The following is a 21,132-nucleotide window of genomic DNA, read 5'->3' on the forward strand; positions in this document are numbered from 1 at the left end:
GGTAAGATGAGTGGGTAATGTGAAGCAGGGCCTCTCGTGTGGTAGCACCTACCTGATGGAACACCCTGGCCAAGGAGACCTCCCAGAAAACTTTTTTTTTTAATTTCTTTCTACCTGCTGATGAAAACACTAATGGCTGATTTGAGTTTTGACGGGTGGTTTGCTTTGTCTCCTTCAGTTGGAAATTGGACCAGATCTCTCCAGACATAGCACAAGATTCTAACCAGTATAGAAGACTGTATTTTCATTAATTTTAGAGCAGTTTTTAAAGAGTTTTAAAATTATCCAACAAAGCCACAGAGACACAAACAAGAAATCCAGCGTATTCAAGAAATTCTCCCCACTAGCTAAATTCCTTGTCACACATTTGCAGCCATCATTGGAGTTTCTGACAATTCTTCATGTCTCCTTTAATTTAACTTGCTCTTCCCCAAAATACTTTTAAGATCCTGACATTATGTTACTTGAAAACATTGCATTCCAGATTGCACACTTCCAGAATGAAAGAGAAGGCAGTTTGTTTCCCATACCTTGCAATTAAAATTCTAGCCAAAGTTAGCATAATCATTACTAAATGCAAATGTCGTTTTTAATGCCTCAGTAAGAACTTTAGACAGCAAAATACAAACCAGATTCAGCAAAATTGAATACCCAGTCATTGATTAATATCAGATCCTAGAAAAGCTTAACAGGGATATGATTCTATGATATATACTTCAAAAATATGCACCTCCAATAGATGTTCATCTTTCTGTACATTTTCTGTAACCTATCAGGAGCAAAATACCTATATGGTATTTTAAAAGAATGATTTCTGAGGCCTACTTCTGTAAACATTTTTATTTGGCTATGTAAAAGTATAAAGGCACATTGGGTTGCCACTGTGGGTTGGGTAATTCCTGAAGATTTGCAGATGGACCCAAGAGGGGCAGAGTTTGGGGAGAGGAGGGAGCTCAGTTGGAACATGATACTATAGAGTCCAAAGGTGTCATTTTCTCCTAGGGAATTGATCTCTTTTGTCTGGAGAGCATGTGTAATTCTGGAAGAAAGCCAGGCCCCACCTGGAGTATGGCAACCATATGCCAGTGCTGAAACGGAAAGTTTAACATACAGACCCTTTTCTCCATCTTGTATCAATATATTTGTGATATTGTAGGTTGCATTCAGTGCAGGTTTCCATCAGAAATAGAAGGTTTCCATGACAACAGAAGCAACATCCACAGCCTTTCAGCAGTGGCCAACCATGTGGTATGACCATAGGGTTACCATTCTACAGGTGGGGCCTGAAGATCTCTCATGATTACAACAGTTCCCCTGAACAAAATGGCAGTGTAAGTGCGCACTTAAGAGGAATCGGCCTCCAGCCTCAGGAATGCACGGAAAATTGTTTTCGTCTGCTCTGTTTTATCTTCACAATAACCCTGTGAGGGAGGTTAGACTGAAAGAATAATGATGATGATGATGATGATGATGATGATGATGATGATGATGATGATTTATTAATTGTCACTGACCAGCAGAAAAACAACAGCCAAAACAAATAGTAAGAAAACCACCACAACAGCTACTACTGCTACTACTACTACAAATAATCTGAGCCTAAAAATTACATATTACGTGTATGAATAAAATTTATGTAGACATTGTATAACTTAATGTGACCCCGTTAATATTTTGAGTAATAAAGTATTTCTGCTACTCTTATCCTGTCAGGGTACAATGTATTTTAATAGCTGCAGCATACAAATTAGCAGTCAAGAGTGTAAACTGTGATTTTTCATCAGTTAGGAGTTTCTTAGCCAGAAACTTGTCTGGTTGGTCAGGGAAAGTGTTAAGCAAAAGGGAAAGAACCCTTGTGCGGACTTCTTGGTAGAACGAACAGCAGATCAAGACATGTTCTGAAGTTTGAATATCCCGTGACCCACAAGGGCAAAGCCTTTCTGCTATAGGGACCTTCTTATATCTTCCTTCCAATACCACCGATGGTAAATCCTGGCACCTAGCGAGGGTATGTAACTGGCCCAAAGTCACCCAGCAAGATTCCATGGCAGAGTGGAGATCTGAACATTGGTCTCCCAGATCCTAATCAGATCCTAATCAGACACTACACCACACTGGCTCTCCGATGTCTATTTTCATTCCATCTCTCTTGATCACATACACACACTTCCCTCTCTCCTTAAGGCCCTTGTCTCAAGATGAATTCGCCTATCACTTATGCTATCTGACAAAACCTTTTTTAAAAAAATATTATTATTTATTCACAGATGCTTACCATGTTTGTGGTGGCATTTTGAAAACAGAAATGACTATCAATCATGATAGGGTGTAATTAAAGCCTTTTCATAGCACCTAGAGGGATCCATTTCTAATCCATTTTTCAATGTACTAAAATAGACATGTAAATCTGCTGCACTGCAGTTTCTGTGTGGCTTTGCATTTATCAATATAAAATTAGTTTACCTGCAAAAAAACAAGACACACGAGGAAACCAGTTTGAAAAGCAAGAAATTAAATGCCAGCCTTTCTTCATCAAAGGTATTATAACCCTCATTTAATCTGTGTTATGAAGAATTTGAGGCTGCAGATTGTAATATGCAACATATGAAAAGGGGCAGGACGGTCTGATCAAGCTGCACTCATCCAGAACAGCTGCAAGAGGGAGAAGAGGTTTACATTAGGGTTGCTAGGTCCCTCTTCGCCACCGGCGGGAGATTTTTGGGGTGGAGCCTGAGGAGGATGGGGTTTGGGGAGGAGTCCAATTGCCATAGTGGCCATTTGCTCGAGGTGAACTGATCGCTATCAGTGGGAGATCAGTTGTAATAGCAGGAGATCTCCAGCTAGTACCTGGAGGCTGGCAACCCTAGTTCACAAGGTTCACATGGGCATGACTTTCAGAAAGGAGAAGGGCAACTGTAACTGTGTCAGGCCTTGTTAGTGTTGCCAGGCCTGGCAACTGGCAGGAGAGTAGGGGCGTAGAAATGGGAGCACATCAGGGAATAAAGCCTCCCCCCCCCACTTGCTGTGCAGGTTTTCTATTTGTAGGGTGTTTTTGTTTTTTTAGCATGGGGAGCATTAAAACATGCTATTCTCTACCTGCAGTCTGCAGTGATGCAGTCCATTTTACGACCTCAGGTCTTTGCCACCTACAGTTGCCAGCTCCGGGTTGGGAAATGCCTGGAGATTTTGGGGTTGGAGCCTGAGAAGGGCAGGGTTTGGAGAGGGGAGGGACTTCAGTGTCATAGAGTCCAATTGCCAAAGTGGCCATTTTCTTCAGGGGAACTGATCTCTGTTGCCTGTAGGGTTGCCAGGTCCCTCTTTGCCACCGGTGGGAGTTTTTTGGGGCAGAGCCTGAGGAGGGCGGGGTTTGGGGAGGGGAGGGACTTCAGTGCCATAGAGTTCAATTGCCAAAGTGGCCATTTTTTTCCGGGTGATCTGATCTCTATCGGCTGGAGATCAGTTGAATTAGCAGGAGATCTCCTGCTACTACCTGGCAGTTGGCAACCCTAGTTACCTGGAGATCACTTGTAATAGTGGGAGATCGCTAGCCACCACCTGCAGGTTGGCAACCCTACAGAACAGTTTGGTAGGCACTCATTAGCCACCCTTATTGTGAGCACAGCACCTTACTTAAAGGGTGATGTTTTGCTGTCAATAATCTTTGTTCAGAGAATTGTAGTGTGCCTTGTTGAACTGGCAATGTTGGTAGAAAGGCATAATAAGAAAGAGATTTCCACTGGTTGTTGTTAGAAGTAACTTATGCTTCTTTGTTCTAGACGACACCCAGTCCCCCCCACCCCCAGTGCCTATGATGGTTTCTTGTGCATCCAATATTCACTTGCCCTCATTCTTTCATTCAGGTAATGGGGTCTTTTCCCAGTCCAAACCTGATGTATTGCACTCATTTCAGTACTGTCAGTATGGTAAAGAATGCCACCATTTTGTATGCAGAATGCTTTGCCAAGAGTTATTGTTATTAGCTGGCACAAAGGGAACAGGGGGTGAGCTACCTAACAGAGAATGGGTATCGGTGATTTGGGGGAACTGTTGCCTTTTTTGAGAAATGCTTTTGCCCGGCCCTAATTGCAATATGTGCCCTTTACAACCGGTATAATAAATTACACTTTATTATTTCTCACCAAATCCAATTTGCAGTGATAAATCATTACAACAGTGACGCGGAGGGCACACATGATTTAATCAATCTATATCTTAAAGAAAGGAAATGTGATTTTTTTATGGACAGTGATTTAAAGCAGGGAGATCTTGTGTTGGCTTTTAAATTAAACAGGCCAAAAGTCTACCTTACTGATTGACAATGCAGTGGCATGCCCCAGGGGACACACAGACATATACACACACAAACATGCACACGGGGGTTGCCAGGTCCCTCTTCACCACCAGCGGGAGGTTTTTGGGGCCTGAGGAGGGCAGGGTTTGGAAAGGGAAGGGACCACGTAGAGGCTGGCAACCATAATACACACACGTGGGGGCCTGCAAGAAACTTGTGGAAGTGGCGATCCAATTCCCCCCACTTTTGCTTCCCTCTCTCTCCCCCTACTTCTCTCAGTCTCTCACTTAGAGTTGCCAACCTCCAGGTGATGGCTGGAAATCTGGTGCTATTACAGCTGATCTCTAGCCGATAGAGACCAGTTCACTTGGAGAAAATGGTCACTTTGGCAATTGGAATGGCACTGAAGTCCCTCCCCTTCCCAAACCCCATTCTCCTCTGGCTCCACCCCAAAAACCTCCCGCCGCTGGCAAGAAGGACCTGGCAACCCCACTCTCACTTTCTTCCTCCTGTTGTCCCTTTTCTTACTCTCTCTCTTCTCCCACCTGCCCACCTACTTTCCCCCTCACTGCAGCAGCAGTGGTGGCAGCAGCTCTCCCAGAATCCCAATGGATCTCTCAACTACAGAGATTAGTTCCATTTAGGGTTGCCAGCTCCAGGCTGGGCAATTCCTGGACATTTGGATCAGCAGGCTATAATGCCATAAACACCACCTTCCAAAGGAGCCATTTTCTCCAGGGGAACTGATCTCTGTCATCTGGAGAACAGTTTTAATTCCGGGTGATCTCCAGCCCCCATCTGGAGGTTCGTAATCCTAGTTCCCCTGGAGGAAATGACTGTTTTGGAAGGGTGGAGTCTATGCTATTATACCTTTCTGAGGTATTTCATAGCATGGCTTCTGTTGAGCTGTAGCAAGCATGCAAGCCTAGTAGAGTCGGGTGATATCAAGTCATTCAGAGATCGTTGCCAGGCCTAGGGTTGCCAACCTAGAGATGGAATCTGGAGATCCCCCAGAATTACAACTGAACTCCAGTCAACAGAGATCTGATTCCCTGGAGAAAATGACTGCTTTGGCAGGCAGACTCTATGGCTTTCCCCCAACCCTGCCCTCCTCAGACTCAGTCACAAAACCTCCAGGAATTTCCCAACTTGCATCTGTCAGGCCTGGCCCCAAGGTGCCTCCCCTCAAAGGCCAAAATAGGCCTGGAAAGGGCCCTGCCCCACCCCCTACATTTTAGTCATAGAAACTGAAGCCTGGAATGCCGTGGTTGCCTAGCAGCAACTACTGAGGGAATCCATTACTTAAAGCTGCAGGCACTCCTTTTATCATATTCAGTTTTTAAAACTTTTTTAAAAAAAATATTTCACATTTTCCTGCAAACCTGGACCTCTTTTCAGGTTTGTAGAACGATCCATCTTGCCCGTTCACTGCTCCAGTTACCAGTTTTAAGTATCCAAACATTTGGCCAACTTTGCTAAGAATGCTGAGAAGCTTAATGTGAACACGATTGCCAGGATGAGCCCCTTTGATGGATTGCTTCAATGTTGTTATTCAATATTCAGCTTGAAGTATAATTGTTCTGGGGTTATGGCCCTTTTCCTCCCTAAGGCGAAAGATAGTACATGAAGATAGCCAATCAGAGCTGTTCTTTGTCATGTCACTTCAATGCCATTGGGTCCAATAGCCCATGTGGCCATTTCCTCCAGGTGAACTATCGGCTGGAGATCAGTTGTAATAGCAGGAGATCTCCAGCTAGTACCTGGAGGTTGGCAACCCTACTAATATTGCCTAGCCTGTTGCAATACTGTGTTTTCTACCTTTCACTCTGAATGTACATAGCCATGAACTTCAGTAGACAAAAGTAGACACTGGCTGATACATTTTTAGCTGAAGGGGTAAAAAAACCCACACTCTGCTGACCCAGCAATCACTGTAATTTGGTTGAGAGAAAGTCTATCCTGAATAGGTCAAGTCCTGTATGTAGCTTCTGGGGGAAGTGATAATCAGAAATCATATTCTGGAGGGCACCATTTTAAGTTCCCGGCGTTTTTTTGTGTTTCAGCGTACGTGCGTGTTTTCTTATTTAAGCAATCACCTACAGGATGAACCATGTTAAATAATTGCTGCAGTTGAATTTGTATTGCTATTTTTTTTCCATTGTGCTTTCTATACTGTAGCTGAATCCATTGAGGTGTAATGGAGCCACAGTACACCCCTAGGAAAAGTTACTCCAGCCTAATCCCCTTGAAATCAATAGACTGGAGTAACTGCATAGGGTTGCTACTTTTAAACCGTCACAATCAACTTAAAATATGTACAATATTATGAGGCATTAGTTTTTAACTTCAGCCCCATTCACATATTACAGCGAAAGCATGTGCATCCTGCATACGTAAATCTGTAAGAAAAGAGCTAACAAACATTCACTTTACCTGTGAACCTGAGGACCAGTTCCAGGATAAATATGGGGTTTAAATCAAACATTCAACTGTACATGTGTTGTATTTGACATCATCATCATCGTTGTCGCCGTCATCATCATCATCATCATCATCATCATCACCATTTTATTAAATGTCTACCCCGCCCTCCCCAGCCATTTTTGTTGCCCTCCTCTGGACACGTTCCAGTTTGTCTACATCCTTCTTAAATTGTGGTGCCCATATAATGTGTATAGTGGATGCAAATGTGGACACAGATTGGAATGCAATTGTGCTGCCCATATACAATTGTGGTGCCCATATACATATAAATTGTGGTGCCCATATACATTTGCCAATTTAAGAATGTATACGATATACATTCACACACAATGTGGAATTCCTGGCACCTCTAAAAGCAGAAATTAAGCCCAGCACATGAACACATGAAGCTGCCTTCTACTGAATCAGACCCTTGGTCCATCAAAGTCAGTATTGTCTACTCAGACAGGCAGTGGCTCTCCAGGGTCTCAGGCAGAGGTCTTTCACATCACCTACCTGCCTAGTCCCTTTAACTGGAGAAGCCAAGGATTGAACCTGGGACCTTCTGCATGCCAAGCAGATGCTCTACCACTGAGCCATGGCCCCTCCCCAGTAGCCATATAATTGTTTGCATTTGATTGATGAAATATTTATTCTGTTTTTCTTTTTAAAGTTGGGGATTCAAACCACTGATAATAAACACCTTTAAAGCCTGAGGTCACAACCCTGAATTAATTATAAAATGAAGCATACATCCCTTTCCATAACCACCTTTTGAAGTATGTGCTCTGTTTGAAAAGTATCCTCATTTAAAAATGTCTCTGTTATAAAAGGCAGAAGCATGATAATGCCAGGGACATGACATTCAAGATAATAACCATAAACTATTCATTGGAACACTAGTAGATTAGAGTGTAATATTTAATAGATGAGGATGGGAACGGACAAATGGAGGCTGACCAAATTTCCATTACCTTCCTAATAAAGTCCAGATCTTCAACCAGGGGATCCTAAAAGGAATGACAGAGCATGACTATAGAGATGCATTGTTTTTGTCCCAATTACTATAGGAATCTATTGATTTTCTAAAGGACCACTTGAAGACATTGAAGCAGAGGTGTTGCTTACAAGGGACTTTATTCCAGTGGCAGAATTTCAGAAAATTCCTCCGTGTGATCTGCAAAGCCGGTTAAACTATATTCATGCCAATGGTCTGTCTGTATCTGTGCAGCCCAACAACCATTCTTTCCCAAGTGACTGTCCAGCACTTAACATACCTTTGATATATTTCAATCGGCAGTCTTCGTCCCAATGCCACACAACAGTTATTTCGGCCATCCTACCTTATGTGCTAAGTTTGTGGGTGAACAAGGCAGTTTGACTAATTGCAACTGTGAATTTAAAAAAGGGGGGGAGTCTGCATTCCTACCTGTGCCCACATTTGCATCCACTATACACATTGAATGGTTGAATCTAAGACCAATGTCAGCATCCTCAGGTCAGACCTATGGAGGCCATCACGATTTTAAAGTGATTTAAAACTGCCTCTAGGATAGGGTTGCCAGGTCCCTCTTTGCCACTGGTGGGAGGTTTTTGGGGTGGAGCCTGAGGAAGGCAGGGTTTGGAGAGGGGAGGGACTTCAATACCATAGAGTCCAATGGCCAAAGCGGCCATTTTCTCCAGGTGATCTGATCTCTATCGGTATCACAACACAAGTTAGCTTGCTGCACATTACCTAGAGGTTGGCAACCCCACTGTAGGACCTGATCCTGATTGGGCACACCGTGCAACGGGATGAGGTGGTTTTTCCCCCCTTCCCCTTTTCAAGTGCCAAATTAGCTGCTCCCTACCTCTGAGGTTGTTTTGGCATATGAAAAGGCATGGGGAGGTGTTGTTTGCCTGATCCTGATGCGGCCTTCGTATAATTTTTAAATCAATTTTAAAAGGCAGCGGAACCCATAGATCGGACTTGTGGACATTGTTATGTCTCGTTTGATCCCTAGAAACAGTGGAGTAACACAGTAGAACAGAGTAATAGTAGAAAAATAGCAGACTAAATAGGGGAAAGCAAGCCAGAAGTGATGGAATTTTGGATGTCTACTTTTGTTAGAACACACACACACAAAAAAAAAATACTAGAAAATGCATTTTGTATTCTGCAAGTGCAGATTTGCATTTCTGAGTGCAACGGAAAGTGTTTCCTCCCCCAAATCCAAGGCAGAAGAGGCACTTTTCTGACTTCATTGCAGCTTGACTAGCTTCATGCCATAATCCTGATCTCATTTATGAAGTAAATTCCATCCCCCTAGTTGTAAATTTAGCGATGTCCCATTGTCTGACTTTTCTAGTAATTAGCCTGCCTTTGGCAACCTGTTTTGCAAATTGTAGCTATCTGGTGGCCTGGAAATCTTTCAGGGATGCTTTTGAGTTAATCATGCAGTGTTTTTTTTTTTTTTTTTTTTTTTAATGATTTTAATTAAACAGGAAGTATTTCTATAGTTAAGCATTGGTTCTTATTTATGGCTATTTATTTATTATTTATGGTTCCCCCCTCTTATGTTTCTCTTTAACAGCGGAGGATGCATGTGGAGGGACCATGAGGGGATCCAGTGGCGTCGTCTCTAGCCCGAATTTTCCTAACGAATACCACAATAATGCAGACTGCACGTGGACCGTTGTGGCTGAGCCCGGAGACACAATTTCACTCATATTTACGGATTTTCAAATGGAAGAGAAATATGATTACTTGGAAATAGAAGGTTCAGAACCACCCACAATATGGTGAGTGACATTGTTTGTAAGGTTCTGTGAAATTCCTGCTCCCAAAGTGTCATTTAATCTTATCAAAGTTCCATTATCTTACCCTTACAGTTCCTGCAGGCATTTCATCCGGACAGACACTTCTAACTTTGTTTTGAATGTCACTTTAGGTGAAATATAAGAACAATTTATTGTGGGCCAGTCTGGCTTCAGCCCTGACCTGGCTCAAGCTAGTCGGATCTCATGAGATCTCAGAAGCTAGGAAGGGTTGGTTCTGGTTAGTATTTGGATGGGATACCACCAAGGAAGTCTAGGGTTGCTACGCAGAGGTAGGGAATGACAAAACACTTCTGAATGCCTATTGCCTTGAAAACCCTATGCGGTCACCACAAGTCAGCTTTGACTTGATGGGACTTTCCACCACCACCAATCGCACTTCAAGAAAAATGGGAGAATCTTCTCAAAATTATTTTTAACTGCCTTCAAAATCCTTAGTTTGAACAAACAGCAAAATTTAATGACAACTGTATTTGGGTGAAGAGAGCTACGTGGCCCATGATGGTCATACCTCATGAGAAGGTCATGCCTCTTCTCCAGGATCCTTTATAGTAAGAATCTTGGTTTCCTCAAATAATATTCAGTGCAAGTGCTGTTAGTCCGAAATGGGCATGTGGGTGCAGGCCTTTGGGAGCATGGCATGGGGTGATAATGAATTCTGCCCAGCAGTTTGTTGTACTCCATTATGCAAAAACCCTCTTCGTATGATAGGGAAAACAACAGACTTGGAAACGTAATTAACTGAGAATTACTTCCATCAGTAAGAAACCATCAAGAAGAATTAATTAGATTGACTTTGTCTGTACGTGTTCATCCTGACCCGATAGATCACGGAGAGTGCTTTTTTCAAAAAGCTAACATTCCACCCATTAGGCAGGGATGGAGAAGTAAGGGGGGGGGGCTCAGTCCAACTTCCCCACTCTACCTCCCAAACAGCTTACCGCTGAAATTTTACCATTTTACAAAAACCCCAGTACTTATAGCGCTAGATGCAAAATTAGACACAAGAGCTGAATGTGTAGCATCTGTCAGCATCCACAGTTCCTCATTTTGGTATGGATAGTTCCTCAGTGGAACAGGCTTCCTCGGGAGATGGTAAGCTCTCCTTCCCTGGAGGTTTTTAAGAAGAAGTTAGATGGCCATCTGTCAGCAATGCTGATTCTGTGACCTTAAGCAGATCATGAGAGGAAGGGTATCTTGGCCATCTTCAGGGCATGGAGTAGGGGTCACTGGGTGTGTGTGTGTGTGGGGAGGTAGTTGTGAATTTCCTGCATTGTGCAGGGGGTTGGACTAGATTACTCTGGTGGTCCCTTCCAATTCTGTGATTCTACAATTCTATAAACCTGCTTTGGTATGTCGCTGTCCTCGATGGATCTGTGTTTTTCAGAATATTCTACATTTTAAATGTTATTGACTATATTTTTTTATATAAACTGAATGCATAATTGACAAATTTACCATTTCTGCCCCTGTTGAACTGGAAATGATTTTGTGTGGTTTAGCTGATGTGATCATGGCTTGGGGGCTGCTCCAAGCTAGGACTGTATAGTACAAAATATATGCCAGTGCCTCATATTGAGCTGGAATATTTTTAGTGGCTTCTATCTTCAAAACCCTTTAATCAGGGTCCTGATTGTTTGCATGCAAGTGTATTTTACAGGGATGAGGTGCCAAAATTGCTTATATGGATATTTCAGAAGTTCACAATGTGTTTTATTTGTAGGGGGGGGATCCTAATCTGAAATTTCTCAGATATGAATATGCTCTGTTTTTCTTGTCTTGCCCTCTGTCAGTGCTAATGCCTCAAAGATTTATGCCTGCAGTTTGCCATAAACTCTAGAAGCACAGTTAACTCATCTGGGTTCTGACCCTCCCTTCAAATCCCCATCCTGCTCCTTGTGAAAGGATGGCAAAGGCTGATGTTCCATTTATAAAAAATATGGCTGTCTAGTGTGGCATCATTTTTCTCCTACAAAGGGTAGGTTGGCTTTGGTTTTGCTTTTTGAACATGTAGAATGCTAAAGGAAGAGGCCATTGCTGGGGAGGGGCAGTGCCTCAATGGTAGAAAACCTGTATTGCAAGCAGAAAGCATCTCCCATTAAAGTGATTGGTTACAGATGATATGAAGAACTTTGGAAAGGCACGACCAGAGTAAACAATACAGACCTTGATGGACCATTGATCTGATTCAGTATAAAGCAGCTTCAGGTGTCCATGAGCTGTTCCCTCCCCCCTCACAGATCATGTTGAATTCTCTGATTCCATTAAGATGTCTTATTGACATTCTAGCTGTATCTGAAGAAGTGAGCTGTGGGTCACGAAAGCTCATACCCTGCCAGAAATGTTGTTAGTCTTTAAGGTGCTACTGGACTCCTACTCTTTTCTACTGCTAGTGACAGACTAACACGGCTTCCCATCATGATCTATCTGTTTTTCCAGTATATTGAATTATGGTTTAATACAGCTAATCATAATGGCAATATAACTATACCAGTAGTTGCATATGTCATATGGGTATGATGCAGAGGCAAGCAATGGCAAACCACCTCTGAACATCTCTTGCCTTTAAAACCCTAAGTCAGCTGTGACTTGATGGGTATACTCACACACACACACACACACACTTCATTTTTGTTTTGTTCATTTTCTCTCCTCTTGGATGCAAAAACTTCATGTTTAAATGACAGGCCCCGAGTAAACATATAAAGATGGAAATGCTGCCGTTACCTAAGTGCAAACTATAAAATAAAGTACAGCATTAAAAATGCTAATTTAATAATTGCTAATTTCAAAGAGCAGATTGAAGGAGCACTCCTTCCTGAGCCTGTCATTCATATTGTGGAATTAGATTGATGTGCTTGGTTATGCAAAAGCACCTCTCCATATGCTTGGAAAAAAGAGATCTACAAAACTTAATTAGCAGAGATTTGTTAATTAGATTTATTATGTTAATGCTTTTTATCCCTTTAGAATAGTATGGAGATTCAGCTCCTAATAGCTGTGTTGATTATATCTTCACAAAATTCTCTATATCAAAGGCTAAACCCAGCATACTCTTACGTTATCTTACTTTAGGAGGCTGCTGGAACTTATCTTCTAAAATTCTATTAAAACTAGAAGGAAGGTTATAGAGTTTTGTCCAGACAGTAATGCTCTTGAGTCTCTGTCTTAAGCTTCATTTAGCTGCAGCATCTTTTGTCTTAAAAGACAGTGATGTGGTACTATACCCATCCGCTTAAATATCCAAGACCTCCCTTCTCCAAATAATTCAGATAAAAGTTTGCCTATCAAACTGAAAGGCAGAATGCATGCATGCACACGTTCTCAGTTTTACTGGTGAATGTCTTGCAGTACAGTCCTAAACAGTTACATTCTTCTAATCCCACGACCTATTCAGTCTGGACTTACACTTCTCCTGATCCTTCAGATTCTCCCAGGTTCTGCTCCTGACCAGCCAAGATAGTTTTGCATATACATAAAATTTTCTCAGAATCACAACACATAGTAGGGAAGTTAATCTGTGTACCACATGTTTTCATGTTTATTGTGATGTACAATAAAAAATACGAATCTCTTTTGGACTAAGGGTATGCTACATATACATTCAAGAGAATGTCAAGACCAACAGTAAATTTCACAGAATGTACATAGAATGCATATATTCTCCCACCCTCCATCAGAAAAGGTCAGATTTCACACCATCCATGAAGTACAGAGACACACACTTAGTGCTTTTTTATTATCTGTGGCCCTAAAATGGGCCATGTCAGCTCCTAATGACCTTCCGTAGGATGGCATGTAGCTCCTGATTCTGAAACTCAGTATCAGTCTGTCCACATTTAGTCCATTGATTTGATTCAGTAAAATACAGTTAATAACTACCTGAGTACCATATAGTCTTTGCTTCGTCTAATAAAACATTTTCCAGGAGAGCCAGCATGGTGTAGTGGTTAAGAGCAGTGGTCTGGAGCGGTAGACTCTTATCTGGAGAACTGGGTTTGATTCCCTACTCGTCCACATGAGCGGCGGATGCTAATCTGGTGAACATGCTTTGTTTCCCCACTCCTTTACATGAAGCCAGCTGGGTGACCTTGGGCTAGTCACAGCTCTCTTAGAGCTCTCTCAGCCCCACCTACCTCACAAGGTGTCTGTTGTGGGGAGGGGAAGGGAAGGTGATTGTAAACCGGTTTGATTCTTCTTTAAGTGATAGAGAAAAACCAGCTCTTCTTCTTCTCCTTCTTCTCCTTCTTCTTCTTCTTCTTCTTCTTCTTCTTCTTCTTCTTCTTCCTGAGTGTGTGTGTGTGGAGGTAGCTGTGAATTTCCTGCATTGTGGAGGGGGTAGGACTAGATGACCCTGGTGGTCCCTTCCAACTCTATGATTCTATTATTCCTCCTCCTCCCCCTTCTCTTTCTTAGATTGCTAGACCAGTGAGAAAAGAGAGAACACCTTAGTTAAAAGCCTAGGCAAAAAATGAATGCTGTGTCCTGATCCTAAAAGAGAGTAAGGTAGGTGTCAGGAGCCTCAAGGAGGAGATCATTCTAAAGGTGAGGTGACACCACTGAAAAAATCCCTGTCTCTGGTTGCCACCTGCCTCATCTTTGCAGGTGGGGGCACAGGGACCAGGGGACACAGAGACCAGGATTTGCAAAGAGGATCTTAACTTGTGGGTTGGACAATGTGATGGTACTCCAAGTACCCTGCCCCCAAACTGTTTAGGCTCTTAAAGATAACAGACCACACTTTGAATGGAACCTACTCAGGGCAGGTGATACAGTCCTGGCAGCCAACCCCTTGACTGGTGCTTATGGACTAACTGAAACTTCTGGATGGTTTTCAAAGGTAGCCCCATGGTTATCATATAGAACCCTAGAACCATAGAGTTGGAAGGGGCTATACTGGCCATCTAGTCCACTATGGTCGTTTATGCATGGGAGTTTTACCTGAGGTTCAGCACTTTCTGGACCCGCACTTTCCTGTTGGGAACATATGCACCAGCAGTCTCCAAGCTCAAATCAAGTCCCCAGCCCTTGAAATGCTGCTTTGTAATTGGCTTACTTTGTAGAGCTTACTGTGAGAGAACACCCCCTCAATCCAATTGCTGCATAAAAAAGCATTTGAAGAACAAAAAAACAAAAAACAGAGCAATGGAGAGAAATCCAAGTCTTGGTTTTAAAAAGCCTTTCTTCTGCTCAGAAAGAGCTCCAAGGAAGCATTTGAATCCCCACATCTTTACACTGCTTTGTAATTGGCTGTGGGAGAAACCAAGCTTGCATGTCCTGCACTTTGCCTTATGCATGGGGATTTCACCCGGGCTGAGCCCAGGGGAGATGGAAGAATCGGGTTAACAGAGGAACGGAAGTCCCGGGATTTGTGAGGGCTGGCAGCAAGGTCATCTCTAATGGACGGAAAACTCATGCATAACTCCAAGGAACAACCGAGACAGATCGGGGGCAAACATGAGTGAAATACCCATGCATAAATGACCTATGTGTCTTAGAGGATACCTGAATCTTCAACAGTAGGCCAGGATCCAGCAGCACTCTCAAGCTACCTACCTGCTTTTTCAGGGGGAGAGCAGCTCCATCCTGGACAGGGTGACCAAGTCCTGGCACTGATTTGTAATTGATAAATGGCATGCAAGCAGCCTGTTCAAAATGTCACGTATCAATAATGAAAGCCTAATCTATTTTAAATCTATCCTGTAACTAATCCTTTTAGAAATATTAAGTCTTAATGCCACCTCCATAAGCTTGATTCATTATGTGAGCTTCCTGGGCAACTGTGAGTGGACAAAATGGTATTTTTGTTTAGTTCTGCATTTGTAACCTCCTCTGTCTCCATACTTCAATGCTGTAATAAGAGCAAACAGGAATATGTGCTCTCATGCCATTAGTCTTTTCGTTCCTCCTGGCTCATCAAATAAACTTCATATACTGATCAGTTCTACCACTTCCCAAGGCTCTACAACAGCAGTCTCTTTCTAATGCCATTCATCACTGTTGATCTGCAGAAATAAACTCTTCTGTTAGGGATAAGTGGATTTTCCCTGATCGGAGTTCTTATTGTTTCACTCTGTGCTGCGTACAATAGCTTTCTTGTTTGGATTTAAGCGGGGGGGGGGCATTCTGTCACCCCCAAGCACCCTCCTCCTGTGCCTGTGGCCCCCAAGCTGGGCAGCAAAGCCCTTTGCGCCTCCTTGCATTCTACCCACTAAGTATATGGCAGGGTGCAGAAGAAGCCACTTTGCAACGTAATCATGCAGGGGTCACCTCCTCCTGTGCCAACCCATTGATTTGATGCCCCAAGTAGCTACTTGATTCATGATGTGGAACTGACCCTGGGTTTAAGTAGGAGATTTTCTACAGCTTATTCCAGTATCACAACAGGTGTTTTTCACAGCTTCCTATTCCTTCAGTTCTTTTACATCGTCCCCCCCTGCTGTGTTGTTTGGTTTGTACGAAGATAAAACATTACAAAATGTCCGTCTTTACATGATGGTGCAATGATCACAGAAAACATTCTGCTTTAGTGAGGCACGCATAGGGTTGCCAGGTCCCTCTTCACCACTGGCAGGAGATTTGGGGGGTGGAGTCTGAGGAGGACAGGGTTTGGGGAGGGGAGGGACTTCAATGCCATAGAGTCCAGTGGCCAATGCTACCATTTTCTCCAGGTGAACTGATCTCTATTGGCTGGAGATCAGTTGCAACAGCAGGAGATGTTCTGCTATTACCTGGAGGTTGGCAACCCTAGGCACACACTTGCTACTATCCATGGGTGAAGCACCGCATAAGTGGCTATGAGTTAAACCAGGGATGTGATGTGGTGTTCCTTTAAATCTTACTTTTCCGTCAGTGACTCTCAGATCTATAGAGAGACACTGACTTCTTAGTTACTGTGAGTTTTCGGGAAATAACTTCTGCATTAATGGGCTCTGTATATAACAAAAGACTTCCTGATTCATAGTTCAAGCTCTCAAAGCCAAGCTAGATGCTATTTTTTTAGAAAGTAAGAACATAAGAAAGTCCATGCTGGATCAGACCAAGGTCCATCAAGTAGAGCAGTCTGTTCACACAGTGGACAACCAGGTGCCTCTGGGAAGCCCACAAACAAGATGACTGCAGCAGCATTGTCCTGCCTGTGTTCCACAGCACCCAATATATTAGGCATGCTCCTCTGATCCTGGAGAGAATAGGTATGCATCATGACTAGAATCCATTTTTACTAGAAGCCATGAACAGCCCTATCCTCCATGAACATGTCCACTCCCCTCTTAAAGCCTTCCCCTCTTAAAGCCTTTCATGAGGTTGCAGTGGGGCAGCTGTAAGTCCCTGTTACTACTCATGTGTAAAAAGCACCAATGGGTGGATTTTGACAGGGCCATAGGCCATTTCAGATGTCAAAAAGGGCACAGTGGGGAAGGGAGGAGCCTCTATTCTCCTCCGCTTCATTGTCCCAATCAGAATCGGGTCTGTCTGTGCTTTTTACTCATGTTGCCACAGAGACTTACAGCTGTAAGTCCCTGTGGCAAACCCATGGGGGAAAAAAGTCTAGCTTGGGTCTGCCCTGACATGGATAGCCCATGCTAGTCCAGTCTTGTCAGATCTCAGAAGCTAAGCTGGTCAGAATTTGGATGGGAGACCACCGAGGAAGTCCAGGGTTGGTATGCAGGGGCAGGCAATGGTAGACCACCTTGAAAACCCTATGGGGTCACCATGAATAAGCTGCATTTTGATGGGAAAAAATCTTGACTCTTATGCTATATCTAGAAAAATGCTGCCATGGCATAACAATTGTTGAAAGTTGATGACCACATTCATATATAATGTACTCAAAACAGTGTATCATTTTTAGACCAGTGGTGGTGGATTGTAAGCATCCCCTTGGCACTGAGTACAAATGCATTTTAACTCTTCATTTTATTTTATTTAACCTTTCTCTGCAACACAGTTCCCAAACGGCTTACACCATTCTCATCTCTTCCATTTTATCCTCTTTTTCACTCTTCCACACTGAGCTCGGAAAACTTGGTTTTGCAAATTTGAAGGTTGGATGAAACCCTTGGTAAGGCTTTTAAAATGTCTGAACTATGAACAGTTTTCAATATGTTATATTCTCAAATTAATTTTGTAACTCTTCTTACTTTCAAAAGAGGTTTGTCATTTGGATGGGGGGGGGTGCTGTTTGAAAAAGTCAAGCCCCCAGCTCCCTTGAGTACATGGAACTGGTAACATAGTTCTTTGTGTTCTGGCTGTGCTTAACTGCTGTTCTTATACCTATCCTTCATGAATTTGTTTAATCTTTTTATAAACACTTCTAAAGGCCGTTTCATATGTTATCACAGCATTGCAGGAGTTGGTCACATGTGGCTTCTTTCTACACCATTGCTGGGGGATAATGATGTGGGAAGTAACCATAAGATCGACCTTCCCATGGGGCTCCAGAAGCCAGACTTTTCCCCATGGCAAAGTGGGAAGAAGTAATTGTAAGCTAGTTAATTTTACAAACCAGGGCTGGCTTTGAATGCTTGCATTTGTCAGATGTTTATACTTGAAGAACATTTTCAAAGTGAATAATTAGGCAGCAGCATCCATATTTTGGTTCTGAAATAAATCTGTACTTTTAAAGACAATGAGATGTGACATACTTAAAATTATTATTCGTAAATTCAGACCTGTAGAAATTAAAGAAGAGGGTCAGGGAGAGTGACGATGCAGGAAAACCTTTTAATAATGTCCACTCCCGGAAGAAAAAAATAAAGGTCTTGCCTCAGGCCTAACCAAATTGTCAATTAAAAAAACGTTGTCATGTGCCATCTTATAATTAACACAGACATACAGCCCTAATAACACCTAACCGTGGCGCAGAGTGGTAAGCTGCAGTACTGCAGGCAAAAGGTCTGCTCACGATCTGAGTTCGATCCCGACGGAAGTCGGTTTCAGGTCGCCGGCTCAAGGTTGACTCAGCCTTCCATCCTTCCGAGGTCGGTAAAACGAGTACCCATCTTGCTGGGGGTAAAGGGAAGATGACTGGGGAAGGCACTGGCAAACCACCCCGTAAACGAAGTCTGCCTAGTAAACGTCGGGATGTCACCCCATGGGTCAGGAATGACCCGGTGCTTGCACAGGAGACCTTTAGCTTTACCTTTAACACTGCTTTGTAATGTGTGACCTTTGTTTCCTCTGGGAAGCAGTGATATCCGTTAGGATACCACCACAAGACAGAAGGTGTCCTTAGAATTCCGTAGTTTCCAATAATCATACCTTTGTGTAGTTTGCTCTTGTGTGTGTGTGTACACACATCTCTTTTAACTCACCTTAACCTCTGGTCTAGGGTTGCCAGCCTTCAGGTACTAGCCGGAGATCTCCTGCTGTTACAACTGATCTCCAGCCTATAGAGATCAGTTCACCTGGAGAAAATGGCCCCTTTGGCAATTGGACTCTATGGCATGGAAGTCCCTCCCCTCCACAAATCCCACCCTCCTCAGGCTCTGCCCTAAAAACCTCCCACTGGTGCCAATGAGGGACCTGGCAATCTTAGGTCAATTAGTTTTTTCAAACCCTCTTTGACAAGAGATTATCCTTGTATAGGGAATTCTCTTCTAATATGTAGTAGGAACCCGCTTTCTCTTTTCTTCTTAAACATCCACTTTTTGTGAGGAATGTCAGGCCCGGGGGCCATTTAAGGCCCGCAAAATCATTCAGTCTGGCCCTTTGTGGGTCCTGGCAGATCTCTAGCTCAGAAGGATCTAAGACTGGCGATCGGGCCCCTCCCGCGGACAGGAATAGCCTCTATTCAAGGTGGATGTGAGTTTGTTTTGCCTAGAAAAGGAACCTTTCCCCCCGCCCTTGCAGAAGAGTCATTAGCTATGGAGCTGCTAGGACCGCCCAAGAAATTGTGCTAACCCTTTCCCACCTGGGCCATGGAGAAACGTATTCCCTCTGTACTACAAGAGGGCTGGGGGCGGAAGTGGCGACAATTTTGTATGGCCCACGAATGATGTTATAAATATCCAAATGGCCCTTGGTGGAAAAAAGGTTCCCCGCCCCTGCACTAATCCCTTAATCCAAGTTTCTAACTATATGTAACTGCAACTGCTCATATAGCAAACTGCTGGCAGCTTTAAAGTTCACAGCCATCACCTTGAATTCGGTCTGCAAATTAAGTGGAAGCCAATGCAGTTGATTTGTATTTCAGTAATACAGCAACTCTGCAGCGTATTCTGAGCCAGCTGAAGTTTCTGAACACTTTTCAAAGGCAGACCCCTACAGAATGCATTAGGGTAGTCCAACCTAGCAGTCACAGGGTATGTGTGACCTGATTAATCCTACCCAAGAAAGGGCACAACTGGCAAAACATCTTTAGCTTGTAAAATGTAATATTGGCCACTTACCTAGAGCCAGTGTGGTATAGTGATTAAGAATGGTGGACTCTAATCTGGAGAACCAGGTTTGATTCTCCCCTCCTGCACATGAAGTCAGTTGGGTGACCTGGGGCTAGTCACAGTTCTCTTAGAGCTCTCAGCCTCACCTACCTCACAAAGTATCTGTTATAGGGAGAGGAAGGGAAGGAGATTGTAAGCTGGTTTGATTCTCCTTAAAAGGTAGAGAAAATCGGCATAAAAAACCAACTACTACTTCTCCTCCCCCTTTTCTTCTTCTTCTTCTTCTTCTTCATGTCTGGGAGCAGTCTTGGATTTAGGAGAAAGCTAGGCAGAGTTGAGGCAACTATTCTGTGTGGCATTGGCTGAGTTCAGGTACTTTTCAGCACCATCTGATCACCTATATGAGTGTGAGGCAGAAAACATACTTAACACAATTGTTGTGAACATGGCACTATGAGAAAGGACCACTGTGAGCATAAAAACTGTAGCAGCTACTCCTCACATAAAGATGCCACTTAATACAACTGGCATCTCCATGGAATCTTACCTTGGTTGATAACTCCCCCATAAGCCAATGCTGACCTGTGGGCAAAGCCATGGACACAAGAAATGTTGAAACAAGGCTCTTGTGTCAAATTAATCTTCTGTTTGGCTACTAGTAGAAGAATGCAACCATATTTCTCAGCTTTTATACATAAGTAGGGTTGCCAACCTCCAGGTGGTGGCTGGAGATCTCTCGCTATTACAACTGATGTCCAGGCGATAGAGATCAGTTCACCTGGAGAAAATGGCTGCTTTGACAATTAGACTCTATGGCTTTGAAGTCCCTCCCCTCTCCAAACCCCACCCTTCTCAGGCTCCACCCCCAAAATCTCCAGGTATTTCCCGGCCCGGAGCTGGAAACCCTATACATAAGGGCATTGTAATGGCTAAAAATATTTTCCCACTTGGTATGCCTGTGTGTGTGTGTGAATGCAAATACTGAACAACCATAATTCTACTGGCCGTACATGTCATTTTGTGTAGTTCTGGGCGTATTTCAAGAGGTTTAAGAATATGGCTTAGAGCAGTTGTAGTATAGTTTGCTTACTTATGGCTGTACCCAACAGTAGCTGAACCCATCCCATTATAAACATATGAAATTAAGATACTACTTATGTTTAGCATCTTTCAAATCTA

The 21,132-nt window shown here is 43.2% G+C and overlaps 1 protein-coding gene across 1 annotated transcript in view; it reads left to right on the plus strand.

The window, feature by feature from the left end:
* CSMD3 (CUB and Sushi multiple domains 3) overlaps positions 1-21,132 on the plus strand; it is a 712,581-nt gene that overhangs the window by 265,000 nt on the left and 426,449 nt on the right. Inside the window, exon 5 of the mRNA XM_056854045.1 lies at positions 9,328-9,535. Coding sequence (XP_056710023.1) covers positions 9,328-9,535 — 208 coding nt within the window. The remainder of the gene's footprint in view (positions 1-9,327; positions 9,536-21,132) is intronic.

The sequence above is a fragment of the Euleptes europaea genome, chromosome 8, assembly GCF_029931775.1.
Source record: "Euleptes europaea isolate rEulEur1 chromosome 8, rEulEur1.hap1, whole genome shotgun sequence".
In the NCBI taxonomy this organism is placed as follows: Eukaryota; Metazoa; Chordata; class Lepidosauria; order Squamata; family Sphaerodactylidae; genus Euleptes; species Euleptes europaea.